Here is a 15,731-nt window from a genome sequence, read left to right as displayed (position 1 = left end):
AGGCTGGAATGCCTCAAACTGAATTCTTTAGCTGTGCCCAGTAATTAGATGAGGGTTAGACCAAAAACACTTTGTGTAGCGGGTTTGCATTTGGAATTTTTGTCTCCTACACTGATAGCATAAGCCTGTAGATTCCAAGGATGTTTTGGTCCATGTATTAGGGCACAGACAATTTGAGTGCCCTTAAAATGTGCAAGACAAAAACTCTGAGGCTTTGGGAACCTTAGAATTAGATGTTTCCATATCTGTAGAGATAATTAAACCCATGGCTCTATGCATCAGTATACTGAAAATGAAAGCATATATTCTATATTTAATATGTCATTTAGTACATATTATTAATATCATACATTATACATATATAATATTATAATATTACAATAATACAATATTATACATAATCACATACATATAATTTTTAAATATACAAATATTATAAATTTATTACATATATATTCATGTTTTTTCCCCCTTGGAACCTTTTTTTTTTGGTTGCTACATGGTATGCAGGATCTTAGTTCCCCAACCAGGAATTGAACCTGTGCCCTCTGCAGTGGAAGGGCAGAGTTCCATCCACTGGACCATTAGGGAGCTCCCATCTGGGAACCTTGGAAACCGTTACATTTGCTTGATTAAATTGATAAAGGGAAATGTTCATATTCCTAAATCAGAACTTAATTTTGTATGTTATTGCAGTCTAATGACTCCACCCTCTAATGTTGCAGGTTTGAAAGAAAAAATGAAGTGTTTAAAGAGTAGGTTGTGTGTTGTTTGCTGTGTGTGTGTGTGTGTGTGTCTGTGTTCAGTGTGATGCCCGCGTGCCCCTGGGAAGGTGGAACCTCAGTCTGGTTGTAGGGATACAGTGACCAGCTGACGACGGATTTCTCAAGTGACAGCCTCGTGGCTTGGTCACAGTGTCCATATAGCACAGACAGCAGCTCTTTCTTCCCTTCCCCCTCTTCCTCACGTCTCCCCTGCCTCCCCCGCAGCACCGCATGCCTCCTGGAGTTCAGTATTGACTTTGGCATCTTTTTGCTTGTGGTTTGCTTCTTGCCTTGATGGCCGTCCCCAGCATCCTCCTGCCTGCAAAGGGCTGGCTGTTGGGTGGACCCTGACATCCTTAAATGCCAGGCTTAGCTTTGTGTGGCCTCAATGGGGGGCTCTCATACATTCTTCGAGCCTCTCCTGGGAGAGCCTCTGTGCTCAAACAGGCCATTTCTGGTTTCCCCATTAGAAGGTGTCGTTTGCATTGCTTCTTCTCCAGCTTGCTCAGACTGGTGGGATTAAAGCCAGCAAATCTCATTAGGTAGGACATATACAAATCTTGGCAGACCAGAAGTCGCCAGAACGCCTTCCCAAATGCAATCTGTTAATTACACTGAGATTGCTCGCCTGTGTGCTAATCAAAAAAAATGTTTTGTTGAATTGATGAACTGATCTTATTTCCCAGCACGTAACTCATAGGGCCCTAGATGGAAACGCTGACTTAGGACTACTTTTCTAGCTGAAAAACCTGGTCCTGATTCGAGAACTGACTCATTTGAAAAGACCCTGATGCTGGGAAAGATTGAAGGCCGGAGAAGGGGACGGCAGAGGATGAGATGGTTGGATGGCATCACCGACTCAGTGGACATGAGTTTGAGTAAACTCTGGGAGATGGACAGGGAGGCCTGGTGTGCTGCAGTCCATGGGGTCGCAAAGAGTAGGACACAACTAAGCGACCGAACTGAACTGAGGATTTGAGAATTTGAGCTCACTTGACAATAATGATCAAAATGCTTACATTCTATTCAAAATTCACCTCAGTTAAAATTAGGTGTCATTATTACATTGTATCCATCCTCAGTGTCCTCTCAGGAGGAGAGAATTCAGCGTTGTTTCCATCTGTTTCATTATCTCTAGGCCTCCTGGGAGTCAGGTCCCCATGACTTTCCAAAGCTGGTCCAGTACTCAGCCCTATGCAAACAAAAGTCAAAGACCCTCGGGCAGCGTTCATGGCCCCCTCTTGAACATTCATGATGCACAGCAGCATAGTAAAGTCTCTGAAAACTACTGCAGTCAGACACCTTTGAGTCAGTTTGTCTCAGGCTTTCCTGATAGTCTCCCTGCAGTGTAGGAGACCTAGGGTGGAGCCCTGGGTCAGAAAGATTGCCTGGAAAAGGGAATGACAACCCACTTGCCTGGAGAATCCCATGGATAGAGGAGCCTGGTGGGCTATAGTCCATGGCGTGGCAAAGAATCAGACATGACTGAGCGACTAACACTTTCAACTTTCTTGATATTATTCGGATGGACGAGGAACTATTTTTCTTCTAGAGAGCACACAGGGAGCTAGTGATAGAATTAACTGCAGGAACTCAGGGTTTTCCCAGCAGGTGGGATTTTAATCTGATCTCTCTGAGGTTACCCCCCAGGTCTTCTGGGCTATGTTTCCTGGAGGGCCAGGAGCCCCGGCCTTGGAGCGGTCAGCCTTGGCCCTTTGTGACCTTGGTAACTCACCTCCCTGGGTCTTAGTGTTCTTGCCTCTATGGACTTAATCCCTTTATAGTTCTCAGCCTGGGCACCTTTTCTTTCCATCTGTTCTTTGCTTCTTGGTGCGCTTGAAGCGGGAAGGACACAGGTGTGTGTGATTGCAGCAGAGCTGAGCAAACATGCCCCGGAAGCCTCAGGGTCGGAACCACCTGATAGTCCGTCTGGCTGTCTGGCCTCCATTGGTGTGGTCACTGGTCCTTTGTTCCTCTGTTGCTGGGAAGGCTTTGTTTGGGTTCTTGGATGACATCACTGTTGCTCAAGGGCAGCCGTCTGGATGTTTTGAGTGTTTTGATTCGAAGTGAGCCCGCCTGGGTCATGGTTTGACCTCACAGGCCTTCGATCCAAGCACGCACTGCTTCCTGGAGGCCAGGCTTCTGGGATTTCAGCCAGGGGACGGGAGGGGAGGGGAGCCTGTCGTTACAAGCAGACAGAGAGGAGGGTGTGGTTTGGGAGCACCCAGAGGGTCCGGGGCTGCCACTTTCTAAGGCTGAGAACCGTCCTCGGACTACACTGTCACCAAAGGCAGTGTGCAAGGGGCAAGGTCCTCATCTACATGATCCGGGCAAGGCGCAGTGTCTGGAACTGGTGCTCCCGAATGGAGAGAGGCGATGACGGAGGAGGAAGTCACAGTCACAACCCGGAGGTCCCTGGAGCAGGGAGCTGGTCACCTTCTCCTTATCTTTCCTCCTCCTCCATCAGATACTCATGCTTGGCCATTGAGCTCCAGGCACTGTGCTGGGTTCTGGGCATCTGGAGATGATTGCCCTCCAGGAGCCTGCAGTCTGGGGATCAGACCCACAGTGCCTCATGTGCTGTCATGGAAACCAAGGGCTTGGGAGCCTTCACGAGGAGAGGGGCTGAGTCGTAGAGGAATTATAGGCGTTCTAGTGGACGGGAGGATGCATTCATTCTCTTTGGGCTGAATGCTGGAAAGCCCGGAGTTAGTAAAAATACATGGAGACGAGAGCTTGTCTGAAAGGTACCTCTTCTAAGCAACCTGGCTAGTGTTAGGTCAGTAATTAGGGTTATTAGGAAGATTCTCATATGAAGCACTTGCCCCTTGCTGGACACTGTCACAGAGCTCTGGTGACACAAAGATAGTCAACTGCCCTCAAGGAGCCTGAAAGGGCAGGGGAATCAACCATGGTTGTATGGCGTCGTTAGTGTGAAGGAGTTGGCCAGCGTCCACAGGCTCTGGCCGGCAAGGGGAGGGAGGGTTGGGCAGGCTTTTAGGACTTGGTCTCCATCCTGATGTTTAGGACAAGGGCAGCCGTGAGAAGGAGAGTGAGGGGCTGGGGGTGGCTTGGCTTGGGTGGTGTGGTGTGCCCACGGGGTCTGGAGGGGGCAGTGGTGGGGATCGCCAGAGCACACATCTGCCTGGCATCGGCCTAGGGGGATGTTTCCTGGTCTGTTGTGGCGGGGAGGTGTTGGTGGCTCCCACCAGGCAGCAAGCGACCAGCATGGGAGCTATGTGACCGTCATGTCCGTCCAGTGCTTGGCCCACAGTAGGGTTCAGTAGCAGCATCAAGGGTGACCACTGACACAGGACAAGTCCTTTGTGACCTTCAGTTCTGCCACTGACCATGCCCCTGCCATCATCCAGACCTTAATTCAGCTCCTCACAGGCCTGGATCCTCCCTGCAAAGTCACCTCCCTGCCCTAGTGTGGCAGTCCCCCAATCCATATTAATACCAAATTAGCACCAAAATCCCATATGAGTCAGCTCAAGGCTACCATATCAAAATACCCAGACTGGAGCTTAAACCGTGGACATTTATCTCTGGAGGCTGGAAATTCAGGGTCAGGGTGATGGCAGGTTTGGTTCCTGATGAGAACCTGCCTCCTTTGCTGTGTGTTCATACATCCCTTCCTTGGTGGGAGAACACACACAGGATGGAGCGGGGGTGGGGGTGGCTCTCTGGTGTCTCCTTCTAAGGGCACTTAGTTCATTGGGTCAGTACCTCACCTTTGGTGCCTCCGGGGTAGTCTCGGCAATCTCAACACCATTGGAATCTGAAAGTGAAAGTCGCTCAGTGGTGTCCGACTCTCTGCGACCCCACCGACTATACAGTCCCTGGAATTCTCCAGGCCAGAATACTGGAGTGGGTAGCCTTTCCCTTCTCCAGAAGATCTTCCCAACCCAGGAATCGAACCCAGGTCTCCTGCATTGCAGGCGGATTCTTTACCAGCTGAGCCACAAGAGTAGCTCTTGGAATCTGAAGGACCTCTTTACGTCCCAAGACCAGATATATCGGCGTGTGGTTCTCAGGAAGGCGCCAACTCATGACAGCTTTCCTGTGTACCCCCCCACACCACCCCCCCTGCCTCCGCCACTGCCTCACCTGCCCAAGGGCGGGGCAGAGAAGGAGCACCCCCCACCCCCAGCTCCACGTTCCTCGTCTCCTTTTCTGGTGGAGGTTACATGACTTACTCTGTGCCAGAGTTTCCTTATCTCTAAGCTGGAGATAATGATAAGACCCAATAGGGTTGAAAAGTAAATTAACTGAAATAGCGGGTTGGCCAAAAAGTTCGTTCAAGCATTTTGTTATCCTCTTATGGAAAAGCTCAAATGAGCTTTCTGGCCAATCCAATAGTTCATGCATCCAGGCCAGGGTGAAACACCAACCAGGGTCAGCTGGCTGTGAAAGCCGTCACCAGCATCGTCATCCTTATGTTGAGTGAGTTAGTGAAGTTGCTTTGTCGTGTCCGACTCTTTGAGACCCCATAGGCTGTAGCCTAACAGGCTCCTCCGTCCATGGGATTTTCAAGGCAAGAGTGCCTGAGTGGGTTGCCATTCCTTCTCCAGGGGATCTTCCCGACCCAGGGACCGAATTGTAGGTCTCACACATTGTAGGCAGACGTTTTTACCATCTGAGCCACCAGGGAAGCCCTCCTTCTGTTAAGGCCCATCTAACAGCTCTGCTTGCAGACCTCTTCCCTCCCCCGAGCCCCACTTCATTTCCATCTGCTCCGTGGGGACTTGTCAGCCCCAAGTGTCAGGCTCATCTCGAGCTGAGCCCGTCTCCTCTCGCCTCTGCTCTGGCCCAGGCTGCGACCTCCTGGCTGCCTGGCTGAGTGAATGTCCCCTTCTTTAATGCCCCCACGCAACCTGGAAACCCAAGTGTCCCCCCAGGCTCCATTTTGCCCTGGGGTCACTGTCCCTGCGTCCTGTTAAGCTGACCTCCTGCCTCCACCTGCAGGGCTTGGGCCCCCAATCTTTTCCTTCTCTCTTGCAAACCTGAGACGACCGCTTGGGACACGGGTGTGCTCGCCTGGCTATGCGTCGTCCGGACCTGCTTTGCTGAGCTTTCAGCTCTGCTATTGGGGTTGGAGGGATGCATGTCCAGCTCCCGGCACACACGAAGGGCTCAGTAAACGGGCCCGGAGTCTTCACTGCCGCAGGAGACGGTGCAGACGTGACCTGACCCCGCTCCTTCCACACCCCCGGCCCATCATCTTGACCCAGGGATTCCCCATGCCCAGAAAGTGACGTTGGCCAGTCCATCTGGTCAACACCCAGCCCCCTCCTTCACTGGCCACGTGGCAAACCCTCTGGCCCCCTCAGGACTCATGTGAATACAGGGTCTCCTCAAAGCTCTCCGAGCCCCCCAGCCCCCAGGGCAGGAGGCAGGTGCTGGCTCTCCCCTCCTCCTACAGTCCTGCCCTCCTCGCGTCACACATCTCACTGGGGTATCAGCTTAGACCCGCGTTCCCAGGAGACTGAGGGAGAGCGGGCTGTGGCCTGCCGACCCCAGCATGGTAGTGGGCTGGCCTTCAGTCACGGTGCCTGAATGTTGAGGGACGGTGGCCAGTCCCTTTCCATCTGTGTGAGGATAGGCTGGGAAAGGCTCACACCCACAAAACCTGGGGTGAGAATCCAGGCCCTTCTTGCTGGCTTCGAGAAATTCGGGGGCCCCCTTAGCACGTGACTGGGGTGTAACCTGCAGCTGGCCCCCAGGTAGCAACTTAGAGAAGTGCGGGCCCTCCCCTGAGAAGAGTGGGCCCTCGAGAGACTTCCCCCCCATGCCCCCACCGCTCAGTTAGGAAGACTGAGGTGCAAACAGGGTGGTTACTAACATGTTTATGTGCCCCTCCGCCCCCAGCACTGACCTCCAAGCCCGTTCCTCTGCCCTCAGCTCGATAGAGACAATCGCAAACACCCTGGGCATGCAAGGTTTAGTTTGCTTTTGAAGAAAATGAGGGAAAAAAAGGAAACTTGTTGAAAAGACACTGATTTGTTCTTCTGACTATAGACTTTATACAAAGGAGATACCCTGACAAAAGTACGTCTGTGCCAAGTGGTGAAGACCACATACACGAACACTAGCATTTTGCTAATGTTGAAAATGCCTTCGTTAAAGCAGACGTGTGTGGCACTGGCCTGTCTAGTGCTGGGCATGGGAGGCAGGAAGATTGCTCATCTGCTGGGCAGCTGGCACCCGTGATAGGCAGTGTGGTTTGCAGAGGGTGGCTCGGGGCTCTCTGGCATGCTTTTGGGGTACTTCGAGCCAATAACTCAGCAGGGGGCATGGCCAAACCTATTGGAAAGCACGGGGAATTCTCCCAGTGTCTGAGTTTCTCCTGACTCAGGGTCCACCTCCTGCGAAGGCAGGGCCTCTCAAGCAGAGTTCTGGGGCAGCTGTCTGGGTTCAAGTTTGGGCACAGGAGCTCACCCTTACAACACCCCGGGGACTGTGGTGAGCTTTTCTGAGAGGCTTAGGAGCTGCCTGCGGGCCTGGCTGGTGGCTGGCCTGGCCTTGCTCTCCCAGAGATGAGAAAGCCCCGAGTCTGTCCTTCAGTTTCTCTAATTCCTTGGTTTAAGTGGGGACACTGGCCCGGGCATGGCACCTGGGTCTCAGAAGAGACGGGAAGCCCACTGTCTGCTGAGATGTGTCTGTCTCTTGCAGTTGACCTAACGTCCTTTGTGACCCGTTTCGAATGGGACATGGCCAAGTATCCTGCGAAGCAGCCGCTCGTGAGCGTGGTGGACACTCTGGCAAAGGTACTAGGAGGATCTTCTCTACAGGGTGGTCACACTTCTGTGACCCTGACCATCTGGGGACATTGGGGTGAATCTACATAGCCTTTGGACCCTGGTGAAGCAGGGAGGCACTTCCCAGGATGCCAGAGGCGGGAGGTGGGGTGGGGTTCAGGGCATCCTGGAAACAGGTTGATGACCACCTGCCCCTCTATACCTCTTCCAAAGTTACTTGCTCAGTCACGTCTGACTCTTTGTGACCCCATGGACTGTTGCCCACCAGGCTCCTCTGTCCATGGGATTCTCCCAGGCAAGAATACTGGAGTGGGTTGCCATTCCCTTCTCCAGAGGATCTTCCCAACCCAGGGATCGAACCTGGGTCTCCTGCATTGCAGGCAGATTCTTCACCATCTCAACCACCAGGGAAACCATATATAACTCTTCCAAAGTGAAAAGTGAAAGTCACTCAGTCGTGTCCGACTCTTTGCCACCCCATGGACTATACAGTCCATGGAATTCTCCAGCCCAGAATACCTCTTCCAAACCTACCACTCAGCAGGGTGGCTTCATCTTACAGAACACTCCCCTCCAGGGGCACTCTGAGCCCCTTGGTGTTCTGAGTCCAGACCCTGGCATCGGTTCACTGCGTCCCCCTTTGAAAGATGCTGATGGAGAAGTCAGCCCCTCCCTGACACCCCTACCCCCAGGGTGGTTGTTGACTTAACAAAAACTATCAGCTTCAGTGGAGCATTGGGCTTAGGAGCCCTAACTCCTGCAAGGCATTGCCCAGCGTGCCACCCCTGATGACACTGGGGAGCCGTTAAGCCCTGGCCCCATGATTCAGCCTTCTTGGTGAGCCATGGCCTCCAACTTCTGCTCCACGAATGAAAGTAGCAAAGTGAAGCCCTATGGGGACATCAAGGGTGTCTCTCAGCGTGTTGACTCCTGTCGCCTCCCTGAGGGTGGGCACTGATGAACATTCTGAGATTTAGCCCGATGGTTTATGACCGCTGTCCCCATCTCCCTCCGTGACACATGGAGCCCCTCATATGTCTCCTGAGGCCCACCAGGTGTGGCTGGGCGGGTCAGGTGGAGGAGATGGGGCTCGGGATCCACCGCTCTGTGGGTCTCCTGCTGGCGGGCTGGTGCCCCAGCCGGTGTCTCTGGGAACGAGGGAGGGCCTGCAGCCTCAGGAATCTGGGTGGGGCTCACTGGGCACCCCTTACATCACAGAGGCCCCAGCCCCTCCTGGGACAGTTCGGCAGTGATTCTAAAAGGCCCTTCGAGGAGGAGCTCTGAGAGCACCCGTTCCAGGTATGGCATCCTGGGGGACATTGCATACCTCCACCCCCAAGCTGGAAGCACGTGGTGGTATTCGGGGCTGGCCGCTCCCTGCCTTGCCGCTGCTGAAGCCAGGCTGAGCCAGGCAGCATGGCCAGAGCTGTGCTCAGAGTCCACTGGGGATGACGCTCGCTGGCGTGGCTGTCCCAGGGCCATAGGCAGTAATGAGAACTCCCGGAGCACATTGGGGCGTCAGCTGATTGGGGAGTCATTGTAGAGGACAGAACCTGGCCTCTCTCTCTCCCCTGGGGAGCCCAGAGAAAAGCAGGGTGGGAAGCGAACCCTGGTTGAAAGCATTCGCTGTATGCCTAGAACTTTTACTTCCCATACACCCTCGTGGGCAGGTATCACCTTTCCTGATTTCAGGTGGGGAGGTTTGCTGAGAGGTGGTGTGGCATCCCCTGGGCCCTGCAGGGGCTGAAGTAGTGCCCTGTGACGGGGATGAAGGTCTCAGTTGTGTGCCTGGTTCCGCTTCCCGAGGCAGCCCTGAGATGGCTCCACCGATGGGGTCAGCTCCTTGAGGCAGGCCGGGGAGAGGGTCTGGGTATCAGCTTCCTCACCCTGTGTCTGCCCCAAGAGCACTGGAGTGCTGTCCTTGGCAGTGGCTCGGGCCTCTTCCCCCAGTGGGAAATGAAAATTAGTCAACTAGAGATATCCTGGTCAGACACCCTTCTAAAGTGACCAGTGTCTTTTGGGTGTCCAAGCAGGTCTCCCCACCCGGAGGTGCCCCATGCTGACACGGGCAGGGCTGGGCCCCCGACTCTCCCAATAGCTCGAAGCTGAGCCCATCTGCCTCCATTAATGAAAAGGAGCAAGGATGGGGACCCAGCCCATGCCTGCGGCCATCTCTGTGGGCTGGGCCACACTGAAGTTGTTAAAAGGTCTCTAGATCTCACCAGCCTACAGTAAATAGCAAAGTTTCTTTCTTTGCCGTATGCGTGTCCACAGTGGTTAGTGGGGGCCTGCTTCTTGTCCACTCACTCAGGGCACTGGCCCCCGGTACCTCCACCACCTGAAGCATCCCTATGCAGGGAGGTACATGGTGTCTCAAGGCTCTGCCTGGCACACATGCCTTCGGTGGTGGGGAGTACACGCCAGCCAGAGGCCAGAAGGAGCAAGGTTGGGAGTGTTTGGTCCTGGACACATTCTTGAAGCACGGCCAAGTGCCAGCCACTCTCTAGAACTGCAGAGTTGACCCAGGTGCAGACCCACCCTCAAGGGGCTCGGTCTGCTGGAGAAAGGACTCGCCTTCCTGGGTAACCTGCTCCATGGCACTGAGCTCAGAGAGGTTCAGCTGACACCATGTCATACAGCCAGAGCAGGTGGGCACCTGAGGCCACGCACCTGGGGAACTGGGTCTGGGCCGCAGTGGTCTCATTTCCCTGCCCATCAAGGAGGGGAACTCAGATGTGCTCCTCAAACTTCCAGAACAAGGGACATCTCCCTATGGTCAGACTGGTGACCTCTCTCCAAACTGAAAAGAGCCTTCTTCCCTGTGCAGAGCATGAACGGGCTACCTGGGGCACAGCTGAGCCTGGAGATCTGGGCACCGGTCGGGGCTCGGCCACAGTGGGTACTTAGAGGGGCCAGGACGAGGGTCAGATAGAATTGACCTCCAACAGAGCCTGAGGGACACAAGCCTCTTACCCTTCTCCATCAGAGGGCAGAAAGAATGAAAACCACAATCACAGAAAACTAACCAAACTGATCACGTAGATCACAGCTGTGTCTAACTCAATGAAACTATGAGCCATGCCGTGTAGGGCCACCCAAGACGGACGGGTTATGGTGGAGAATTCTGCCAAAACGTGGTCTACTGGAGAAGGGAATGGCAAGCCAGTATTCTTGCCTGGAGAACCCCATGAATAGTATGAAAAACCAAAAAGATAGGACACTGAAAGATGAACTCCGCAGGTTGGTAGGTGCCCAATAGCTGCTGGAGATCAGTGGAGAAATAACTCCAGAAAGAATGAAGAAATGGACCCAAAGCAAAAACAACACCCTGTTGTGGATGTGACTGGTGATGTAAGTAAGGTCCAATCTTATGAGGAACAATATGCATAGGCACCTGGAATGTTAGGTCCATGAATCAAGGTATTTGGAAGTGGTCAAACAGAAGTGGCAAGAGTAATGGCAAGAGTGAACATCGACATTTTAGGAATCAGTGAACTAAAGTGGACTGGAATGGGTGAATTTAACTCAGATGACCATTATATCTACTACTGTGGTCAGGAATCCCTTAGAAGAAATGGAGTAGCCCTCATAGTCCACAAAAGAGTCCAAAATGCAGTACTTGGGTGCAATCTCAAAAATGACAGAATGATCTCTCTTCATTTCCAAGGCAAACCATTCAATATCACAGTAATCCAAGTCTATGCCTCAACCACCACTGCCGAAGAAGCTAAAGTTGAATGGTTCTATGAAGGTATACAAGACCTTCTACAACTAACACAGAAAAATAGATGTCCTTTTCATCATAGGGGACTGGAAAGCAAAAGTAGGAAGTCAAGAGATACCTGGAGGAACAGGCCTTGGCCTGTACTACAGAATGAAGCAGGGCAAAGGCTAATAGAGTTTTGCCAACAGAACTCCCTGGTCATAGCAAACACCCTCTTCCAATAACACAAGAGATGATTCTATGCATGGACATCACCAGATGATCGACACCGAAATCAGACTGATTATATTCTTTGCGGCCGAAGATGGAGAGGCGCTATACAGTCAGCAAAAACAAGCGGGAGCTGACTGTGGTTCAGATCATGAACTCCTTATTGAAATTCAGACTGAAATTGAAGAAAGTAGGGAAAACCACTAGACCATGCAGATATGACCTAAATCAAATCTTACAATTATACAGTGGAAGTGACAAATAGATTCAAGGGATTAGATCTGATGGAGTGGCTGAAGAACTATGGATGGAGGTTCATGACATTGTACAGGAGTGGTGATTAAAATCATCTCCAAGAAAAAGAAATGCAAAAAGACAAAATGGTTGTCTGAGGAGGCCTTACAAATAGCTGAGAAAAGAAGAGAAGCTAAAGGCAAAGGAGAAAAGGAAAGATATATCCATCTGAATTCAGAGGTCCAAAGAATAGCAAGGAGAGATAAGAAAGCCTTCCTAAGTGATCAATGCAAAGAAATAGAGGAAAACAATAGGATGGGAAAGACTAGAGATCTCTTCAAGAAAATTAGAGATATCAAGGGAACATTTCATGCAAAGATGGGCTCAATAAAAGACAGAAACGGTATGGACCTAACAGAAGCAGAAGATATTAAGAAGAGGTGGCAGGAATACTCAGAAGAACTGTACAAAAAAGATCTTCATGACCCAGATAACCACGAAGCTGTGATCACTCACCCAGAGCCAGACATCCTGGAATGCGAAGTCAAGTGGGCCTTAGGAAGCATCACTATGAACAAAGCTAGTGGAGGTGTTAGAATTCCAGCTGAGCTATTTCAAATCCTAAAAGATGATGCTGTGAAAGTGCTGTACTCAATATGCCAGCAAATTTGGAAAACTCAGCAGTGGCCACAGGACAGGAAAAGGTCAGTTTTCATTCCAATCCCTAAGAAAGGCAATGCCAAAAAATGCTCAAACTACCACACAATTGCACTCATCTCACACGCTGGCTAAGTAAAGCTCAAAATTCTCCAAGCTAGGCTTCAACAGTCCATGAACTGAGAACCTTCAGATGTTCAAGCTGGTTTTAGAAAAGGCAAAGGAACCAGAGATCAAATTGCCAACATCCACTGGATCATCAAAAAAGCAAGGGAGTTCCAGAAAAACATATACCTCTGCTTCATTGACTACATCAAAGCCTTTGACTGTGTGGATCACAACAAACTTTGGAAACTTCTGAAAGAGATTGGAATACCAGACCACCTTACCTGCCTCCTGAGAAACCTGTCAAGAAGCAACGGTTGGAACTGGACATGGAACAATGGACTGGTTCCATATTGGGAAAGGAGTACATCAAGGCTGTATATTGTCACCCTGCTTATTTAACTTACATGCAGTGTGTGTGTGTGTGTGTCACTCAGTTATGTCCGACTCTGTGTGACCCCATGGACCCCAGAGGCCCACCAGGCTCCTCTGTCCGTGGGATTCTCCAGGCAAGAGTACTGAAGTGGGTTGCTGTTTCCGTTTCCATTGTATTTGAAAAGGGAAGAAATAAAAATATATGCTGGATGTACTGCTGGATGTTTGTATATGATGTACTCCTTTCCCAAATTGGGAGTACATCAAGGCTGTATATTGTCACCCTGCTTATTTAACTTATATGCAGAGTACATCATGTGAAATGCCAGGCTGGATGAAGCACAAGCTGGAATCAAGATTGTCGGGAGAGATATCAGTCACCTCAGATGGCGCAGATGACACCACCTTTATGGCAGAAAGCAAAGAAGAAGTAAAAAATCTCTTGATGAAAGTGAAAGAGGAGAGTGAAAAAGCTGGCTTAAAACTCAACATTCAGAAAACTGAGATCATGGCATCCGGTCCCGTCACTTCATGGCAAATAGAAGGGGAAGTAATGGAAAAGTGATGGACTTTATTTTCTTGGGCTCCAAAATCACTGCAGATGGTGACTGCAGCCATGGAATTAAAAGACGCTTACTCCTTGGAAGAAAAGCTATGACCAACCTAGACAGCATAATAAAAAGCAGAGACATTACTTTGCCAACAAAGGTCTGTCTCATCAACGCTGTGGTTTTTCTAGTAGACATGTATGGATGTGAGACCTGGACCTTAAAGAAAGCTGAGTGCTGAAGAATTGATGCTTTTGAACTATGGTGTTAGAGAAGACTCTTGAGAGTCCCTTGGACTGCAAGGAGATCCAACCAGTCCATCCTAAAGGAAATCAGTCCTGAATACTCATTGGAAGGACTGATGCTGAAGCTGAAACTCCAATACTTTGGCTACGTGATGCAAAGTACTATCTCATTTGAAAAGACACTGATGCCAGGAAAGATTGAAGGCAGGAGGAGAAGGGGACGACAGAGGATGAGATGGTTGGATGGCATCACCAACTTGATGGACATGAGTTTGAGTAAGCTCCAGGAGTTGATGATGGACAGGGAAGCCTGGCTTGCTGCAATCCATGGGATCGGAGAGAGTCGGCCACAACTGAGCAACTGAACTGAGAGCCTGAAGGCGTGTGGAGTGGGGGCTGGGGCTTGTCAGAGTACAGATGGGCTCGAGATAAGGACAAGACTCCGCTCACTGAGTAATGTTAGAAAAGCCATTTATGTCTCAAGCCTCCTTTCTGCAATGTGGGGCGCTCTGTTAGGGCCGGGATGCTGGCAGTCTGGGAGAGCGGAAGGGACAAAAATGTAAGCCATTCCAGCAAATGGGCAGGGTGCAGTGTTTTTCCTTAACTGCACCAGGAGCAATTTGTGGCGATTTTGAGTTCAACCAACTTTTTAAACTCTCTTTTGCTTTTCTAACTAGCAACTGGCACAGATCGAGACAGACCTGAAGTCCCGAACAGCTGCCTATAACACTCTGAAGACAAACCTAGAGAATTTGGAGAAGAAATCCATGTGAGTATTCGGGCTCTGAGCTCCTGGCGGCCTCAGGGCCTGGCTGAGTTGGGGTCCAGGCTGGGCTTATACACACACGTTGAGATCCTTGGCCGAGCCAAGGTCTGTGTCTGTCTGTGTCTGAGCAGGAAGGCCAGAGGCACTCCTGCATGTTCACGAGTTATGTGCTGGGTGGGGAGGTCAGCAGTCGCAGTGGTTGATCCTTTGAGCATATACACTGAGTGAAGGAGATGAGGGTGAAGTGGGTCGGGCTCTACCTCCCTCTTCTGTTAATTCTTTCGAGCAATGGTTGGTTTTTTTGGTTTTTTTTTTTTTGTTGTTGTTGTTGCCACAGCTTGCATCTTGTGGGATCTTAGTTCCCTGACCAGGGACTAAACCCAGGCCACCACAGCGAAAGTGAAGAGTCCTAAGCATTGGAACCACCAGGGAATTCCTGGCTCAATTATTATTAAGTAACTACTACACTCAGGCCTTATGTGTGTGTGCCATCAGTGGCTCAGTTGTGTCTGACTCTTTGTGACCCCATGGACTGTAGCCTACCAGGCTCCTCTGTCCATGAGATTTCCCAGGCAAGAATATTGGAGTGGGTTGCCATTTGGTATTCCAGGAGATCTTCCTGACCCAGGGATCAAACCCATGTCTGTTGCATGCCCTGCATTGGCAGGCGGATTCTTTACCACTGGGAAAGCCCACTCAGGCCAAATATTAGGCCCTGAAGGTACAAAGCAGAATTAAGTATCATTCCTGCACTTGGAAAACTCACAATTATTCATTCAACAAACATTTATGAAAAGTGTGCTTTGCACAAGGGGTACGGGTATAAACCAGACAGATAAGGTCTAATAGTACAGGGAGTCCGGGACAGGAAGGCACGTGCAGGGTGCCTTTGGAGAGGGTCCCTAAAGGCCTTTTCAGTGATGGCTGGTTGGCAGGGGGAGGAGAGAGGTGTAGGCTCTGGGGCGGGGTAGGCTAGAGAGCCCCTGCAGGGCGGCTCTTCAGCCTTGACTGAGGGCTTGAGAACTCTTTCCTTGGGAAGCATCTGCGCCTAGGTATTAGTTAACATCACAGCCTGTGCACTGATGCAACATAGTGACAGAGTTTATTTTCTTGGGCTCCAAAATCACTGTGGATGCTGACTCTAGCCATGAAATTAAAAGACGCTTGCTCCTAGGAAGAAAAGCTATGACCAACCTAGACATCACATTAAAAATGAGAGCATCACTTTGCCAACAAAGGTCCCTATAGTCAAAGCTATGGTTTTTCAAGTAGTCATGTATGGATGTGAGAGATGGACCTAAAGAAAGCTGAGCGCCGAAGAATTAATGCTTTTGAAGTGTGG

At 50.8% G+C, this 15,731-nt stretch overlaps 1 protein-coding gene across 9 annotated transcripts in view; it reads left to right on the top strand.

Annotated features, from left to right (window-relative positions):
- ATP6V1C2 (ATPase H+ transporting V1 subunit C2) overlaps nt 1–15,731 on the top strand; it is a 60,788-nt gene that overhangs the window by 31,914 nt on the left and 13,143 nt on the right. For 6 of the 9 annotated variants that reach the window (XM_040224929.1, XM_040224927.1, XM_040224924.1 and 3 more), the window contains exons 5-7: nt 726–755; nt 7,440–7,534; nt 14,301–14,392. In XM_040224929.1, the coding sequence (XP_040080863.1) occupies nt 726–755; nt 7,440–7,534; nt 14,301–14,392 (217 nt within the window). The remainder of the gene's footprint in view (nt 1–725; nt 756–7,439; nt 7,535–14,300; nt 14,393–15,731) is intronic. The other 3 variants (XM_040224930.1, XM_040224928.1, XM_040224925.1) reach the window with 1 other exon arrangement.

The sequence above is a fragment of the Oryx dammah genome, unplaced genomic scaffold (genome assembly GCF_014754425.2).
Source record: "Oryx dammah isolate SB20612 unplaced genomic scaffold, SCBI_Odam_1.1 HiC_scaffold_25, whole genome shotgun sequence".
Classification (NCBI taxonomy): Eukaryota; Metazoa; Chordata; class Mammalia; order Artiodactyla; family Bovidae; genus Oryx; species Oryx dammah.
This window is presented reverse-complemented; position numbering and strand designations above follow the sequence as displayed.